This window comes from Mixophyes fleayi, chromosome 1 (assembly GCF_038048845.1).
Source record: "Mixophyes fleayi isolate aMixFle1 chromosome 1, aMixFle1.hap1, whole genome shotgun sequence".
Lineage (NCBI taxonomy): Eukaryota > Metazoa > Chordata > Amphibia > Anura > Limnodynastidae > Mixophyes > Mixophyes fleayi.
Window position 1 is genome coordinate 452,748,558 of NC_134402.1, and position 20,111 is coordinate 452,768,668.

General features: G+C 45.3%; 2 protein-coding genes across 3 annotated transcripts in view; one reads left to right on the top strand and one right to left on the bottom strand.

The window, feature by feature from the left end:
- TPGS2 (tubulin polyglutamylase complex subunit 2) overlaps window positions 1–20,111 on the top strand; it is a 1,173,328-nt gene that overhangs the window by 1,071,619 nt on the left and 81,598 nt on the right. The window lies entirely within an intron of this gene.
- Window positions 1–20,111, bottom strand: part of KIAA1328 (KIAA1328 ortholog) — a 97,768-nt gene that overhangs the window by 29,816 nt on the left and 47,841 nt on the right. For both annotated transcript variants that reach the window (XM_075186301.1, XM_075186306.1), the window contains 2 exons: window positions 8,154–8,749; window positions 6,074–6,169 (listed from right to left, as the gene is read on the bottom strand). In XM_075186301.1, coding sequence (XP_075042402.1) covers window positions 6,074–6,169; window positions 8,154–8,749 — 692 coding nt within the window. The remainder of the gene's footprint in view (window positions 1–6,073; window positions 6,170–8,153; window positions 8,750–20,111) is intronic.

The window sequence follows — 20,111 nt, forward strand, 5'->3', positions numbered from 1 at the left end:
CGATCGGCATACTGGCACGGTGTATGATCGGTATACTGGGCTACGATCGGCATGCTGGGGGACGATCGGCATACTGGCACGGTGTATGATCGGTATACTGGGCTACGATCGGCATGCTGGGGGACGATCGGCATACTGGCACGGTGTATGATCGGTATACTGGGCTACGATCGGCATGCTGGGGGACGATCGGCATACTGGCACGGTGTATGATCGGTATACTGGGGCGCGATCGGTATACTGGCACGGTGTATGATCGGCATGCTGGGGGACGATCGGTATACTGGCACGGTGTATGATCGGTATACTGGGCTACGATCGGCATGCTGGGGGACGATCGGCATGCTGGGGGACGATCGGCATGCTGGCACGGTGTATGATCGGTATACTGGCACGGTGTATGATCGGTATACTGGGATACGATCGGCATGCTGGCACGGTGTATGATCGGTATACTGGGCTACGATCGGCATGCTGGGGGACGATCGGCATGCTGGGGGACGATCGGCATGCTGGGGGACGATTGGTATACTGGCACGGTGTATGATCGGTATACTGGGCTACGATCGGCATGCTGGGGGACGATCGGTATACTGGCACGGTGTATGATCGGTATACTGGGCTACGATCGGTATACTGGGGCGCGATGGGTATACTGGCACGGTGTATGATCGGCATGCTGGCACGGTGTATGATCTGCATTCTGGGCGACGATCGGCATGCTGGCACGGTGTATGATCGGTATACTGGCACGGTGTATGATCTGCATTCTGGGCGACGATCGGCATGCTGGCACGGTGTATGATCGGCATGCTGGGGGACGATTAAAAACAATCCTTAGTAACCAATGATTATTCCCTATACCATACAAGGGAGATTTAAGTCTAAAAAGTTCAGTCGGAGATTCTGCACTTTGTTTTCAGCCACGTTAAACATAAAATAAGGCCCTGGAAGTGCAAATAGCTTTTTAAGTCTGATTTATTGAGTGACATTTCCGTCCTTAATGTCTGCTATTTATACAGCGCGTTCCCTGTACAATCTGGCACCCTGCTGACTCTCCCTTATTACACCGCATGGCTGTAATGCCTTCCCTTTATACCAGGCTTCCAGCTTGATGTGTGACAGAATACATCACAGGGGATACTTAGCATCTCTATACCTGCCTGGATCAGCAGCAGCTGCAAGTAAAAGAACAAGACCTAATATGCAGCTTCTTCACACAGCAAAACAATGAGTCAGTGACAGAGGGCAGGGTCTCCGGCTGAACCTAAAGGTGAGCGTCAGGCTGCCCGCTATACGCGAGCGACGGCGGGTGAGCGTCAGGCTGCCCGCTATACGCGAGCGACGGCGGGTCAGCGTCAGGCTGCCCGCTATACGCGAGCGACGGCGGGTGAGCGTCAGGCTGCCCGCTATACGCGAGCGACGGCGGGTGAGCGTCAGGCTGCCCGCTATACGCGAGCGACGGCGGGTGAGCGTCAGGCTGCCCGCTATACGCGAGCGACGGCGGGGTGAGCGTCAGGCTGCCCGCTATACGCGAGCGACGGCGGGTGAGCGTCAGGCTGCACACTATACTTGAGTGACGGCATCTGAGCGTCAGGCTGCACACTACACGTGAGTGACGGCGGCTGAGCGTCAGGCTGCACACTATACGTGAGTGACGGCATCTGAGCGTCAGGCTGCACACTACACGTGAGTGACGGCGGCTGAGCGTCAGGCTGCACACTATACGTGAGTGACGGCATCTGAGCGTCAGGCTGCACACTATACGCGAGCGACGGCGGGGTGAGCGTCAGGCTGCCCGCTATACGCGAGCGACGGCGGGTGAGCGTCAGGCTGCCCGCTATACGCGAGCGACGGCAGGTGAGCGTCAGGCTGCACGCTATACGCGAGCGACGGCTGGTGAGCGTCAGGCTGCACGCTATACGCGAGTGACGGCGGCTGAGCGTCAGGCTGCACACTATACGTGAGTGACGGCATCTGAGCGTCAGGCTGCACACTATACGTGAGTGACGGCATCTGAGCGTCAGGCTGCACACTACACGTGAGTGACGGCGGGGTGAGCGTCAGGCTGCACACTATACTTGAGTGACGGCATCTGAGCGTCAGGCTGCACACTACACGTGAGTGACGGCGGCTGAGCGTCAGGCTGCACACTATACGTGAGTGATGGTAGGTGAGCGTCAGGCTGCACACTATACTTGAGTGACACTTCAGCATGCATCGTATGCTCGGTTTTAATACTTTTGGTTATAAAGATTTGTAACCCACATGGGTCACTGTTGCTGTTCCTGTCTATACATTCTCTGCAGACAGCAACATACTGAAGAGCAACACGAGAAAGCAGAAACAAACATCAGAACCCAGTTGCTCTAATGAACTGCGTCTCATTACATTCTGTTCAAAACATTCTAAATATATTTGTAACAGATTCAGGTCTATACAGTAGAGTTCCTGACCTGCCATGTAGCATACATAAAGGGATCAGCGGAGAAGAGTGACCCCATTATGTTACCCGGGGAGGAGGTGACCTGCAGAGGCCGATAACGAGAGCAGGAGGCAGAGCCAACAAAGGGCTTGGCTGTCGACTCGTGAACTAGACCTTCCTTTGCTCAATATATTTATAGACCACAAAAAATGCAGAGGAGAAATCTCAGGGGAAGGGGACAGATAATTAATGTAAAGGGGAACAAGGGAAAGTAGAATTCCACATTTTAGAAGAGATACAGACAAATGTACTTAATAAAACAACCCCCTCCCACACCCCCATGACTTGGCAGACGTAGTGCTTTTGCTCGCTGTATTCCAGGGTGACCATCCTTAGAGATCACATGTAACTGGTTGGTGTGAGCGCAGCAGAAACTGCGGAGAACCTATGATTTATGCTGATTGGGTGGTAAAGAAGGGGGCGGTATTTTCTGGCAGAGCAGCGGCACACGCCCAGAAAACTGTGGCTGAAGTTGTGACACTGAATGTAAAGATCTCGGCATAGTCCGTCCACAGAACTCTACGGAAGACTTCCAGACGGCTTGTAGCGCGCTTGTTGTCAGGTAACAAGAGGAATCCCTATTTGCTGTGTGTGTTTATGGTTTATTCCAATATAATATATACAAAGCTTTACCTGTCCAAAAAGTACCCAACAGTTACCTATAGACCTAGAAATGAGCAAGAAGGAAAATCAGTCACAGGGATCTAACACACATCTGATCTCTATGGGGTTAATAAGAGTTGGCTTTAAACATATTAAAGGATTTACCACTTTACTTGGTTTAATAAACTTACAGTGTTGTTAATTACCGCTAGTCCTACTGACGGACACAGCAGATCACTTACAGGAGAAAGAGAAACCGGCTTATAAGGACTTGAGCATGTTTCTTTGTATAACAACACACAGTCCACAGCTAGTGTTTGTTTAGTATAATTCCTCTGGTTCTGGGTAATTTGAGCCGTAGAAGAGGTTCTCTCATCTATACCAGGCTCACACCCCCGCATGGGCCAGAGATATTAAAGCTGTTCGTGCAGGACAATTAAACAGGAATTCTAAATAAATGATAACCAGAACAGTCGAAAAAACATGTTCTTATTTTTTATCATTTTTGATGTATTTAGGTACAAAAACCTAATTACACAATACTGTTATTATGAGTGGGAAGCAAGCACAGGCGTGCAGGTACAGCAAAGTAAACCAGATGATCAGAATCTTAATAAATACAGCAACAGTCAGCGACCAGGGAGTGGGATAAATGGAAATATTTCATGGACATGGAGACTATTTACAGATCACACCTTTGTGGCATGACATAATAATATGCTCCAGGCTAATATCACTTAGCCTACGTGACCTCTGGCTGGTTCATACACACTGGGGGGGATTATAGACTGAAGCAGAGAATGACTTCAGATAATAGTGCTGTACAGAGCAGAATATTTCTATAAATAATTGGCGTCTTGTGACGTCAGGAGGCGGCGATGCTGTCAAATGGGCACAGCTGTAATTAGGAGAGATCTTTCAAATGGCACTGTGTAAGACGGCAGAGGCGGCACCTGGGCTTAATTGCCAGCCCTGCTGTTTGTGCAGAGTACTGTGTGTAACTATGTTACTAGATTAAACCTTGTAACCTCCACTGGCAGCTGCTCGTGTAGCCCTGCGCACCTCAATGTGATACAAACACGGAGAGAGTGGGTCATCAGTATGTAGAGCCAACCAGGAACCAAGGACTATATGCGGCAAACTGTGCCAGGGGAGTGCGGAGTTACCACCTATAAGCACTTCATCATCCAGCTGACACACTTTCGAAAATTAGACTAGTAAGCCAATGAGAATGCACAGCGCCCGGCTACGTCCAACAGACACAGGCACCGGCTCGGCGCCCGGCTACGTCCAACAGACACAGGCTCGGCGCCCGGCTACGTCCAACAGACACAGGCACCGGCTCGGCGCCCGGCTACGTCCAACAGACACAGGCACCGGCTCGGCGCCCGGCTACGTCCAACAGACACAGGCACCGGCTCGGCGCCCGGCTACGTCCAACAGACACAGGCACCGGCTCGGCGCCCGGCTACGTCCAACAGACACAGGCACCGGCTCGGCGCCCGGCTACGTCCGACAGACACAGGCACCGGCTCGGCGCCCGGCTACGTCCGACACAGGCACCGGCTCGGCGCCCGGCTACGTCCAACAGACACAGGCACCGGCTCGGCGCCCGGCTACGTCCAACAGACACAGGCACCGGCTCGGTGCCCGGCTACGTCCAACAGACACAGGCACCGGCTCGGTGCCCGGCTACGTCCAACAGACACAGGCACCGGCTCGGTGCCCGGCTACGTCCAACAGACACAGGCACCGGCTACGTCCAACAGACACAGGCACCGGCTCGGCGCCCGGCTACGTCCAACAGACACAGGCACCGGCTCGGTGCCCGGCTACGTCCAACCATGGGCACCAGCCTATATATTACCAACAGGGCACAGATGCTGGAAACGTAACGGGGACATATTGTTGTTTCCGAGTACGAATCTTATAGATTGGTTGTGGGGGTTAATAGAGAAGAGGTTTTCACTAAGTAAAGTATTTTCCCCTTTATTTTGAGTAGTTTTGGCAGTGAGATGGGAGGATAAGTACAAGACCACACAGTCATTCATTCTATATATTTTTAAGGAGATTGGGGGAACTGATAATAGGTCATGGGATAGAAAACATTATGTAGCCATAAAGGATACACTAGAGTGAGAAAACCACAAACCCATCACCCCTCTCCTCACCCCCAGAGGGGCACTAGATGAGTTTCCAATTTGGACAGATCTGGTGGAGCGGCTTTGTGGAAGAGTCGGCATCTCTGGACGTATGGATACGTCTGAAAACTATTATAGAATTTGTTTTTCGTTCATTTGCCAGAGGCCTAGAACACAATTTTGTCATTATTTTTTGTGACCAATTATAACCACAGTCTAAGTATGGGAAGAGTTAGGGAAAGGTTTAAGCTTATCCCATGGGACAATATACAGTAAAGGACCACACTCCTGGATAACGACGGACTTTTATCACAAATTGTTCCTGCTTCTTTACTACACCTCGTATTAAACAGTGATCGACTTCTATTGAATGTCAGAGAAACAAAAAAAAAAAACCCCAAAACAAAGACAAAACAAAACACGGATGCCTTTGTTACACTGGCTACACGTTTATACAATCATACTTCAGATGCAATATCTCTGCGATATTAGCCTGATTCATGCCTACACACCCACAGGATTTACTGACAGATCTGTGATCTCCATCCCTCAACCATCAGCTGAATAGATCATGTACACCCTACAGTAGTCTGGTGGTGAGTGCGTACACACTTCCACATTTGCCCCGACATCGTTCCATCATTGATTGTGATTTTTAGGAGGTTTATAAAACCAAATCAACAGATATGATTTGTTTTGGTAAGATAAAACACCATTGTGGCCAGTGTACACTTGCAATATCGGACCAAATGATCATGAATCGTGTGATCTGCACCATCATGTCATCAGTGTGTACCCAGCTTTAGTAGTCTATTTACCAAAATATAATCTAAGACATAGTTACCTGTTTAGAAAGCCATTGGTTAGCGGGACTGAGACAGGGCAGGGTGTGACGATAACGGCGGCCTCTCTGGTTTGGGATTCAGGGGCTGGATGATTTCTATACAAGAAAAAAAACAAGATAAAACCATAAATCAATAGCATCGTGCACTAGACTGAGATACAGGATGCGGCTACTATTCAATAGTTTCCAGAAGCCGGTCAGGTGTACACTTGCTGAACACATCCTAAGGACCCATGCAGACAAGCAAGTACAACTACTATATAAAGAAACAGGATTACGGAGCCTAAGCAACGCTTGTCTGCACGTTACCTTATAGTGCCAGAACCATCAGTCTCATTTGGTTCTCAACCAGTGAAGTTATTTAAATAAATAAAAAAAAAAAACATTAAAAACTTTCACATACACACAACTAGCCTTTCCCTATACTAGATCTTATCAGTGCAATCAAACCATATTACACAGGGGTCACTCACCCACCTCCACATCACAATACCCAGAAAATACTTCTGGATGGACTTACTAAACCTTCTAAAATGAAAAAGTGGAGATGTTGCCCATAGCAACCAGATTATAGTCATTTTATAGAATGTATTAAACAGTTAGAATCTGATTGGTTGCTATGGGCAACACCTCCACTTTTCCTTTTTGAAAGGTTTGATAAATCTTCCCCTTAGTGTCAAAATCACGAGAAGATTATTATTAAATCTGGGGTTTTCTAATAATCGCACAATAAGCATGTGATCCGGACATTGGCCTTATGTTCTGGTTGTAACTATACACAACTATACTGTGCCCACATAATATAATATAATCACATGGTCAGCGTTGTTCCATGTGTAAAGTGTGGAATCATTTGGTTTCTCATGGGCTTAAAAATTAACACCACCGAATCCTGTAACCACCTTATTTTAATATTTACCAACAACATGTTTAACTATTAATGTCATTATTTTGGAAGCTCGATATGCTCCGGCCTAGTGCTCACTCACCTTATGAACATGTTCTACTAATTGCTTGTGAGCGACACTGTCATGTGCCAACAACAATGCTGCAGTGTGACCTTTACACATATAAGTGTATGCTGCACATTACATATGTTACTTACACAAACATCTTCAAAACAAATGTACATGATACAGATTGTATACAGGGACTCAGCTAATATGTGTACAGCAAAGTGTCACCGATGCGTTAATCCCCGGGATTATCTCGGCATTTACACGGGAGCCCTTAGACAAGGGAGAACCTTCCTATAGAATACCGCAACGCAGAGACAGGCTCGTAATACAGCCATAACCTTTATGATAATGGGTTGCCTGCGACACAAAACGTTTCAGTGGAGAAATACTAACAATCCCGCCAGTCCGTTACTGATCCTTCTAGATACCAGTGAGCGGACGTCACCTGAGTTGACCTATACTAATCATAAGGGTGTAGAGACACTAAGGGTCTGTGTGTCAATAGATGGACCCCCATCCCAGAGAACAATGGTCTTGAACTGGGCTCTTTGGCTGCAATCATCAGGAATTAGAGGCAGCTCCATATTAGTCTCGAACAAAAAAAACAAAACACACTACGTTAATAATGTATTATTTGTGACTGCTTAAATATTTGTTGGTAAATCACTTCCATTTGTTCAAGCGCCGGAATAAACATTTTTAACATAAAAGACTCAAACCGTTCCATCATATACCATAAATGTAATTTTTAGGTATTGAGAGACTTGTGCTGAAAACAATCCTTATAAAGCGGCTCTTTAACGGATTTCCACGTGACATGGTCCTAACAGCGCAAGATGGTTTCTGTGCTGACGTTTATGTCGTAAATATCTTTAGTGAACAGATTGTTTTTCACAACCACCACTTAAGACAATTCCGAAGGATATATCAATATCTATCGTCTAATAACGTTATTGACCTAGATAAAATATAACCAATGTTCAAGGACCCTATGTCCCTTCTGCCCGTCTATACTTTGCCTCCTGCCCAGGGTACAAAACAATGGTGCATTTAATCACGTTACTGAAACACAAACAAGGAGCCACTGAACAGTCAGCGACTGGGAAGAGGTCACAGCTCACCGGTTACTCTCCAGCTTAGTCTGCTGCAATTGTTGCTGTTTCTCCAGCAGTTTCTCCTCCTGCTGTTCCAGAAGTTGCTGCAGCCGCTCCCTCTCTATCTCCAGCTCCATCTTCTGCAGTAACAGCTCGTGTTTCCGCTGCTCGGAGAGTCCTTTCCCACAGGCGGAATCCTGGCCTTGCGTGCCTTCCCCGTTACCCAGACCAGACATAGCGGAGCACCTGAAGGGTTTGCAGTCTTCTGGGGGCCTTGCGAGTGAGAATTCAGGAGGGTATATCCCTGGGGTACTATGAACCATACGGTGCACGCAGCAATGAGACGTTGGCCGATCTAAGGCACTGCCACAGCGGTGGCCATGAGGTAAGTCTGTACAGTGTACGTTGGGTAAGCCCGCGCTGACGCGTTTCCTCTGCGCACAGTTCTCTGAAGAGCAGCTCTCCGGGCTACAATGGAAGCCAGTTCTGGGAGTGGGATTATTTCTGCAGAGGGTCTGGGTCCCGGCGCAGCTTTCAGACTCACTTCTAGCTTTATGGCACTGCTGGCTGAGGTAGGAACCATTGAGCTCGCTTGCGGTAGGAAGACGTTGAGTTTTGGGAACCTTCAAAACCAAAAACAGACAACCATTGTCATAACATTTTATTTCACATTTAGAAGATTTAGAGCAAGAAAGAGAAACAATTAAGAATTTTTTTATTTTTTTCCCCATAAAACATGATCTTGAAACCATCTCCAACAGGTCACAGATGACAGGTCACAATGCATACACCAATATGGCCAGGATTATCAGATCACATCATCTAACAGGACAATGTTTTTTGATCTATGGGAGTGATCACAACATTGCTGCACATACCGGCAGCTCTTGCTGCACATACCGGCAGCTCTTGCTGCACATACCGGCAGCTCTTGCTGCACATACCGGCAGCTCTTGCTGCACATACCGGCAGCTCTTGCTGCACAGGAGGGAAAAACAACAAATGTTTTTGTTTTAATTAAATGGAAATTCCTGTAAATGGCTGGTCAACACACACAAGAAATTGCTCCATGTGTGAGCTTAGTGCATGTAGGTGTATCACTGCCTTTCATGGATCTATAAAGCTGGCTTTATTAGCTCAACATTGAGCACAGCCCCCAAACCGCTTACCACTGACCCCTCCACCCTTAAAGAGTCAAAGAGTTTTTGACTAGGGAGGTTGTAAAACATGAATGTGTGCAAGTATTGTCACAGGCCAACCGTCCCAAATTAGCTGTGAATAGAATGACAAAACAAATATGACCATCCACACTGTTCTCCCCGCACCTATTTCCTGGGTGCTCCATCCAGCTCTTGGAGCCCAACAGAGTCCTATTATAATACAATAAACCATTATAACAGGCACTATGTGAGCACTACAGACAGCATTCTGGGGGAGAACACTGATCCGGTGTGTACACATCTTGCCGTTTGGGGACTGACCTGAACAACCAGACAGAACAGAGTCTGGGGCACTAAACCTGTGTACAACACAAGAGCTAATAACAACATTCACAGAAACACATATAGGAGTTACCATACAGTAGCATTAGATGTTTGAAGTCCTACTCATATATACTGGTAAATCCAGTCAGAAGAAAATCACCAACACTCTCTTATAAAACATTGTGTTGTACTTTTTAATTTTATTTCTGGTTTCCCGTGTCTTCTAAAAAAACATAGCGATTGATTACATTTATAAACGCTCTAAGCTGAATTTTCTATGGATCACTCAACTTTGCACTTCTTGTACAATAGACCCTCAGTATAAACTACATGTAATAAATGACATGCTACGTGTCAGTACCTTCACATAAATAATTTGCTACATGTCCCATCTCCTAACCACACCCCACAGTGGCCCCTGAGCACAGACAGACAGTCAGACCATAGGCCTCCAACCAATAGGTATTACATAACATAATAGTTATTAAAGCAAAAGTAGCTTTACCCACCCCCGTTAAAACCTTTAACCCTAATCCTACCCCCCCGACGACACTTCCTATAGAACCTAGCCATTCCGGAGAAACTTTCGGGGCAACAAAGAGGACCCCAACATTCTGCTACACAGTTAAGTGTAGACCCCAACTTTATGTCTTGATGGAAGCACAGACATGACTGCAGCTGGAATAACTGCACGATAACAAGGTGACATATGTACACGGCGGAACAGAGCAAAGCACAGCAGGGCAGGAATAATTGCTCCGTCCTTGGTGCTCCTTCAGATTTATGGAACTCCTGACATCGCTGCAGTCCTGTTATATCATATTTAGCTTGGTATATTAAAGGGCAGAACCCCGAGAAGTATAATACGTTCTGTAACAGCTGCACAATGAACCGTGCCAAAGCCCCGCTCCATATAAATGGCCCGCAATCTCCTCGGTATAATTATGTAGTACGCGCTGGCATCTCTCGCTAGATGCTCATCAAGGTAGATTACCTTCCAGTTTCTGAACTAAATACTTACAGGTGTTGCATTACCCTTTATTACACACAAACTTCTGCCTCTAACAAGACGTGCCGGCAAATGAATGATCTCGCCCGTGAATTATTCATGAGCCCTTCACAGCGTGCTGGTGGCGTCATCCGTGGCCTTTTCCAGGTCATATGACACCAATTAGAGCAGAATTTTAAATTATTCAATAACTTGAACTCTCCTGTCGTTTAACATATAGATATCAGTGCGGTAAACAAGTTAAAGCTAATGGGCCCTGGGGGCTCGCTGTACTCGGCTGCAGGAACAGACAGCGAGAGGGAAAACACTGGCAATGTTTTACTAAGTTCTTAGGCACCGTCCCTCTGGGAGCGCAGTCCAGATCCTGCGCCCCGGACCCAAATAAAATGATTAAGGTTATTTTAGCAGTGAGATGTTTTTTTTTTTTTGCAAGTTGTCGATTTTGGAGACTGAGCGATGCAGAATTGTGTTACATTGAACCTGTACGTGGACATACCTGCAGACAGGCTGTACTCACGGTCATACTGTCAGCACAAGGACACAGATTATCCTGACCCAAGTTACAGGGTAAACCCCTCCTCCCCCAAACTGTGTGTCTGAGACCCCCACTATTTGTAAGATCCTCTCCCCACTCAGTCAGTTCTATCGGGGGGAGCACCCTGGTATTTCCATCTATTCCAGGTTGTATAGACACTGCTGCAGTACACTCAGGGGACTATTTATTAATTAATGGAGTACTGCCCTGTTAATTATCATCAGTCATCGCAACAATGACAGATGACGTTTCTGATTTATTAAAAAATCATTCCAGGACAGCGCACCTGATAGGAGGATGTCCCGGCGATGACTTCATTTACCTTAAAACTCCCATTATCGGTCTCTCTTCTCACTAATGCAGAGGGGCTTTGGGGCATGTGTGACCTAAGGTCACGCATGCACAGAGACATTTCATGATAGGAACCAGGAGGGGAAGTAAGAAGACTACAGTGAGGGATCCGAAGATCACTCTACCGCAGTGATGGCTAACCTGTGACACTCCAGGTGTTGTGAAACTACAAGCCCCAGCATGCTTTGCTAGTAGATAACTAGCCGATAGCTGGCAAAGCATGCTGGGACTTGTATTTTCACAACACCTGGAGTGTCACAGGTTAGCCAACACTGCTCTACCGCAATGCTCTCCCCCATAGGGTAGAATAGTTATCGCCATCTTCACATGGTGTTGGCCAACTGACCCAGACCACAGTCCCCATTGAAAATTATGGGGACTGTGGTATAATGCGAAACTTCTAATGCGTTAAAGCTTTTGTTACATCGTAGCGTTATCAAAAAATGTCTCAAGCCATTCCTGCATGGTTTAAGGCTCAACAAATAGCCCCTCAGAGTGGCGGAATTAACAGTTAAAGAGGCGCCAGTTGAGGGATCATTTGAGGAACAATATAGCTCACGGAAAACAGCCCCCACAACCTGCTGGTTGGAGGAGGGGATGGGGCAACTGTACAAAGTCAGGGCAGAGTTCTTCTCTCAATTGAGCTATACCCCCCTGTTCGGGGGGTTGGATTCATTTGACTTTGGACAAGAAGTGTATTAAAATCAGGTGTTCAGATACATTTTTGGGCAGAGCTGTAAAATTATTGATGAAACAGGTTTAATAAATACAGAAATCATCTCATCACATCAGAACAGATCAGTCCTGAGTTGTACTCTGACCCGTCCGGCAGTGAAGAGGTTACAGCGTTGTCGGGCAGCGATTAGACGAGCAAATGGATAACAGAAACGGATTAGTTGTTTGTCAGATATAAAGCCATCCCAGCAGACCTTTCCCATTCGTTCTAAGCAGGTTAAACACAATCTTTGTAGGTGGCAGGGCAAATCAGACAGTCAAAGGGCAATTAATTATGGTCCTGAAAGGGTAGAGACTGCTCTAACTATAAACACAGGAAATATCACACAAGTCTTCACTGCTTTGGTGATTGGAGAAGTTGGATTAACAGACACACTGAAGGAAACGCAAAAATTAAAAATGTAAACAAAACATAAAACGTTGCACTATCCCAGAGAAAAATGTCTTCACATAAGAAGCCGAGGCCAGGTCTGGACCTTTAAAGCTTTCTTAAAATGTATATTTTTATTTAAGACCATTCACAAAGCCTTAGAAAGCGCCCCCTTAGACCAAAGATGCTAAAGCTATAAGAAGAGATTGTAAATGGGCTCCCAGAACCTATTTTGGGGGTTCCCCGATTGTTAGAAAATACTAAAAAAAAAAAAAAAAAAACTAAAAATCACTTTACCTAGCACAAAGAATGGTAAATGTGTGATACGTTTAGTATTTTGCAGCATATAAATACTCACGTTGCTTCTCTAAATGATGATATATCTCTTTGGAATGAGATTTGCACACATTAACATCTAGCATGTGGATTAGTAAACATACACAACACTGTTTTAAAGTGCTTGTACTAAGAATATTGATAACTTGCTCCTTAAGGACTCATGAATTGCTTTGCCAATCATTTCCAGCCATAATTTTCCAAAAACAAATGGGAAAAGCATGGCACAACCGAAGATGAAACCGGTAGATATCGTCTGAAGAGTTCACCCGAGTTACCCTGCACAATCTGCCCCTGCGGGCTGTTCTCGAACACACAGTCAGGAACGAAGAAAGAAACATGTCAACTTTCATCTCATGCAAGGAAGTTACGGAAGTGAAAAATGATTGTTCTCCACAGCTAAGACTTGATGTAGCAGCCAGTGTCCATGATAGGACAACAAGAAGGGGTGTTAGAAACCCAAATAACCTTAAGTAGTTGACGAAACTACTGGCGGCTCTTTAGCTGGTGATAAAGACACAGATGCAGCATCCGACACCAGAGACACGGCTCAGCTCACGCAGTGTGAACTTTGCAATACCCCATTTCACAAAATCTTTATGAATGACCGCATATGCCCTTTTAACTATCATCCCGCATCTCATAGGCTGCCCCACTAATGACTTTGCTTCACTAACTACGGGTTCTGACCCGGAGTCTCACTTTAGGCCGTGCATGAGTTGAGCCATTGTCAGTTACTTACCAGAAGGTAGAGCATGAAGGCTCCCCAAGAAAGATCCCAAGATCCCTCTCCTGTGATGCTCTCCCCCATAGGGCAGAACGGCCAATGTCAACTTCAGATGGCATTAGCCATCGGGGCCAAGCTTTGAAAAGCTAGGCTTCTTAGAGCTTGTTGAATTGGTCCAGGACACAGTCCCCTTTGAAAAATACGGGGCCTGCAGTTTAATGCAATACTTAGCCTAATGCTGGAGTAATCTATGATATCTAAGGCGTTAAATAGATGTGTTACTTTAAAATGCCTGACAAAAACTGCTGCCCTGCAGCTAGAGCTTTGAACACCTCTCAGAGTCCCAGCACCATTGATAGGAAGCTTGGACTCTGTGCTGAACGACAACAGCCCCCCATTCCCAAAGGTATCCACGGTCATCAATGTCCAGTCCAACTGGGTGCCCCTTGTTGAGCCGGTCGCTCCTCAGCTACCAGCAGAGTGATAAATGCACCTCTGGAGACAGTCTGACGGTTTGCCTGGTCAAGAGATAGAGGGAACTCTGTTTGGAATGCCCTTGAATGGAGATTACACTGTCTCGAAGGTGGAAACCATCTGTCCCAGGAACTTCATGCACAGGTGAATTGACACCTGTCTGCAAGCCAACAGGGACATTACCAGTCTCAGTAGAGAGAGGATCATGTCCTCCAGCAATAACACCCCCTGCCAACAGATGTTGAATAGAAGGCACTGGAAGATCATCCGCTGGGACAAGGTCATGTTGGATATCATTTAGTTATAGTCCAACCATGACCCTCTAAATCCTGGTCTGTCACCCAGGCCAAGAGGTGGCCACAAGCAGCCATACAAAGCTTGCCTAGCTCTGACGGGCACTTAGGTAAACCGATTCGGAGGCAGTCAATGGAGTATAGAGGGCGAGAAGCTTCAGTTTTGCCTATAAATGTAAAAGCGCCCAAGCTCCAATCACTGTATTCTATAACCGGTATTCCCCATTAGGAGGAGCGAGAAGTGCACTTTAATTTCTCATCTCATTATGTATCGCTTTACACTGCAATATCAAAATGCTGACAAAAATAAAATCCTACATATAAATGCTATAAACACAATTTGTGAGGTCCCTGTGTCTGTTCAGCAGCCTCGTACTCTACTCACAAAATACCATTCACTCGGCACCAAAAACATCAAACACTACTGTACACACAGCACCAGTCTGTCCTCGGACTCCTGACCTTACCCCCCAGACCACCAAGGGGTATATAACAAAACACACAGCACCAGTCTGTCCTCTGCCTCCTGACCTTACCCCCCAGACCACCAAGGGGTATATAACAAAACACACAGCACCAGCCTCTTCTCAGGATGACTCTCAGTCCAAGCTCAGAGCCTGGGTCATCAGCAGGTACATGTTTTGCCCTAAATAATGTGCACAGTTGCAGGTGATTATACACCTTGCTCAAGCCAAAAATTATTTTTCCTGTCATATAACTAATACCTGGCTTCCAGGACAGACTCTATACTAAAGTACTAACAAGTTCAATTAGAACAAGTATGAAAAACAGTCCCAGTCTGACATACAACGCTAACAGTATGTAATATCAATGCTATAAATAAAGATGAAGTCACCATTTGCCAATTGCCCTTGACAACAACTACAAGGAAAAAATGTCAAATACTAATTATTGGTTTTGTATTAACCTCTATGGATACAACTGCAGGAACGAGTTTGGTATAAAAAAAAAAAGTCGACAGTGAACAGGTCAACACCAAAAGTTCTACAATCATAAGGCAGACGGTTAAAAGGTTGACATGTAAAATGTAGACAGGGTTGTAAAGTCGACATAAAGAACTAGATTTAAAAACGGCAATACATGTTAAAAACAATAAAAATATGGAACTAAAAGTTTTAAAAAAAAGAAATGGTACTAGCAAAATCTGGGCGACAAAGTGTGGGCTCCCCTCGGATTTTACTAATACCATCACTTGGTTTTGGTTTCCAACTAGGCTGTTGCTAGTGTAAAATGTTCATAAACTCTGACTCCAGCAACTGCCCAGTCAGAATTCTTACACCAGCTATTCTGTGCTATAATCTAGGACACTTAAAGAATTCATGAATTTTTTTTGCCGATATTAAATAATGACTAAATTCAAAGATGTAACTGCTGCACTAAATAGAAGTTTTCAAATTCTGTGATAGTCCGGCTTTAAAGTCCGGATACAAGTCATATTTATCCCATACAGTGCACGGGCAACTTTTAACCTCTCGTTATTTTCAATTATCCAATACCTGTGGCTACAGAGGGACAGTTAATGATACAGAATACGGAGAGAAACACAGCACACAGAATTATCCTGAATTTCTGTTTAGCTCTAATTAAAAGCAGCAAGACCCCCTGACCAGCCTGATGAGCGAGAGGCAGAGCAAGACACTGCAAAGGCCAAATGAACTTACGGTGAAAGCGCTCTAAGCAAGGACGGGGGGGAGCGGCAGGAGCGTCGCCTTCTCTAACTGCAGTGACAAATCATCACTCCCAAAACACAGCTCGGGGGAATGTAATACTGCAGTTCTCCAAATGTTCAGGTATAATTTCTTTTGCGCGCGTGGTATTTAAAACACACACAAAATACCTCTGGGAAGGTGTCCGCAAGTGCTGCACTGCTAGGACATTGCAACAGCTCTCTGTTTATAGGGCACTAGGGCAGTAAATTATTAAAACGGAAAGTCGTTTGGTTTGTGTCGTCTATAGTCAATTACAGATTATTGGGAGAAAGACCGGGTAAATAGAGAGACGTAAATTTGGGTTTTACCGTTTTCTCTCTCTTCAATCTGTACGCTGCCTTATGAAGATGTCGCTTCTTTAAAACATTTAAAATTCAAATTATCTGGAGAGCAGATTCATCTAAAATTTATTCTCGGAGACTGATATTTAGCCGGCTGCTATCAGGGCTGATTGCTCTTATGCGCGAGCTTTATTCAGCTTTCTAAAGGTTTGAGAATACAAAGGCTGACATTTCGGATCCCAGGCTCGAGTGTGTCATTAAAATGAGATTCGAGTATGAACATTTACACTTTCCTCGGAGATACTTGGTTTGTTAGGGAGATGCCAGCAGAGGAGGAGGAGGAGGAGGAAGGACAAGGCACGTTTCCGAGATGCAGGCGGAGGGTTGAACGCTGAATGAAGCCTCTCACTTAGTCATAGAGAGCTTACTTTTATATTCCATGCGCATATAAATGTTGATGTTGTGCTTTACTCTCGGATGATGGCCGTCTCTTAAAAGTAAGTGCCTAATGTAGCTCTTTATGTTCATGCAATGAGGCCCAATGGCCGAACAGCCAGAGAGCAATGTGGGCAGGCAGGACAGACCACCGGCTGCTTGCTGGTATATACACTACCTATAGAGGGCAGTGTGTTGTACCCACCGGGGGCAGATAGTATTTGCACTACACCAGGACAGTTTCTTCACAGAGCTATGGAGCAGATTCTGGCCGCTACTGACGGCTAGAGGCTGCGGACAGGTTTTCGGCAGCCTGGGCGTTTAAGGTTTAACAAAAAAATAAAACAGACCCATTTAATAGAACAGCAGTTGGCAATTGAGTGTCCTTGGGAAATATATATTTTAAAAAAATTGCTAAGTCTGCGTCTAACACAGATCACACCATGCTATCTCCGTGGGTGCTACAAGAACCATAATGTCATGCCAACTTAATGCACTTTATTTCATTTGTTTAAAAAATAAAAAGAAATTTAAAAAAACTCCCTTTCAATGATGAACCTCTGATCTATAGAGTAAGAACAGATGTGAGACCTGCATCCAACATGCAGAGAGAGGAATATAATGTGCTGTTGGGACCATACTGAAAATGGGGACATCAGGGAAAAATCTTTAAACCCTGAAATGTCCCAGGTAGCTAGAGAATAGAAATATTGTACATCTTCTCTTCACAACTTAAAAAAAAAAAAAAAAAAAAAAAAAAAAAAGACAAATCCAAAATGTATTTTGCCAAGGAGGGTGGTCTCAGTGTGGTGGGGGTGGGGGGAGGGGGGGTGGCTATTATTTCAATTAAAATCATTGTTACAGTTATGTCTGTTTAATTTACATTTTCCCTTGGTGCACTACAGGTGCCAGGGCATGCTGACACTTGTGATTCACCAAATGCCCTGGCAGCCATTAGTACGCTTGTGCTTGTAGTACTACAAGCACCAACATGCCCAAACACTTAAAGGCAGCCTGGGCATGCTGAGACATGTAGTGCACCAGTGATGAAATGCTTTTTTTTTTTTTTTTTGCAATACTATAAAACCAGCATTACCCCACCCCCACATCCCAGGGGTGTGGGACGAGTACTGAAGCTATCAACACAGGCTGGGTAAACCTTGGGGGAGGGGGAAATTCAAGTACCATCTGGCAGCACTAGGGTTGGTTAAGTTATTGGGGGGGCGATTTTATTTTTTTTTATTTACATTTAGTTCCGCTTCTTGTTTGACATGTATTGCCGTTTTAAATCTAGTGCTTTATGTCGACATTTTGACTGTCCCCTGTAGACATTTTACATGTCAACATTATAACGGTGTCGACCTTAAGACTTTTTGTAGACATTTAGGTGTAGACATTGTGACTGTCAACTTTTCATGTCCAACCCGTTTTAGAAACTAAAACAAAACACCATGGTGGTATAAAGGGGTCTGTGTGTAACTTGGTGAATGCTTCAGTCGCACATTATTCCAATACTGGTCTCAGAGTATCTGAAGGAAGACGAGAGATTGGGGCTGTGTACAATGTAACATGCTATGAGGAATCGGATACACTGACAGACCGGCGGCCAATATAAAGGTACAGGGAAATGAGGTGGTATTAAGGTCTTCTCTCCCCCGTTGTACACACCTCCTCCCTGCATACAGACAGAGGCAGAAGTGCTGTGTGGTATCAGAGACTGTCAGTCACATGTAAGTCTCATATGTTAGTTTCAAATCTCAATCATGAAATCAGGAAACTGACGTTTTCTGGAAAAAAAATAATGAATGAAACATTTTTGATTTTACTACAATAGGATCTTTGCAGCAGCCATATATTATATCACGTTACGGCAGCTGAAAGACGCTGCAGTCAAATCCATTTATTATCATCATCAGCTATTTATATAGCGCCACTAATTCCGCAGCGCTGTACAGAGAACTCACTCACATCAGTCCCTGCCCGATTGGGGCTTACAGTCTAAATTCCCTAACACACTCAGACAGAGAGAGAGACTAGGGTCAATTTTGATAGCAGCCAGTTAACCTACCAGTATGTTTTTGGAGTGTGAGAGGAAACCGGAGCACCCGGAGGAAACCCACGCACACACGGGGAGAACATACAAACTCCTCACAGATAAGGCCATGGTCGGTAATTGAACTCATTTAGAGACTGAGCTCTAATTATCCTAAACTGACTTATACCAAGGAAAGTTATCACTGAACCCATTTACTGTGCTCTAATCTAAGTGTGAATTAAGATGCCCACAACCGGCCCCATATTGCAGAAACCCACTGGAATACCAGATGATGATCTGATCATTATTGTGAGAGGACCACCACTAACGGCCTCTCATCCATGCAATGGATCGCTTCTACATATACAGCATGCTGATTACATTACAGCCTATATTATCAATAACCTATTCACATCTTCCTATAATAGGATACAGCAAAGAAACCTGGAAAGTATTAAATGTTGAAAAACTTACTTCCTGTTTAAGGAGACAGCCAGACCTCCGTTTACACAGTCCTGACCCACTCCCGGCCGCCCTTATTTACCTGCCCGGGGCCTGTACATCAGCATACAGAGCGGAGCTGTGTCTCGGCTTAAACTCCCAGCCCTGTGGGCGTGTACTGTATATGGCAGCTGATTGGAGAAGAGCCACAGCCAATCCAGTGAGGTAGCACATATCAGATTCCAACTAGCTGAATAGATCAGACATGAGGACTGAACCTGACCTATCACATACAATTTATTTTATTGCTGAAACAGCTCATATCATATGAGAGGCCCTACCTAGGATTGTTTCATGGTAACACAATCGTAGTTTAAAAAGGATTCCACCTTTAAGATGTGCAATGCAAGTAAATGTAAACTGTTTTACATTGATTTTACAGGAAGGCATCCATTAGTGGTCTCCTTAAATAGAGTTTATGTATTTATAACAATACAGAGCGACGGCTAGACACGTCTATGACGATCCCGTCTATAACGCAGCTCCGCTCTCCTGTGTTTCCCTCAGATAAACCTCTACATTTGTAAAGGCTGCTGAATATTTTGGTAACTTCCCAATGCCGATAAGGATCTGTAGGACAGCCGGTCCTTTCATGACAAGTTCCTCACTGTCTGTGTCACTCATCTCCCGCCTCGTATTGTCCCATTGTGAGAGGATGACAATAACCCGGAGTGTGGCTGGAGATAGGG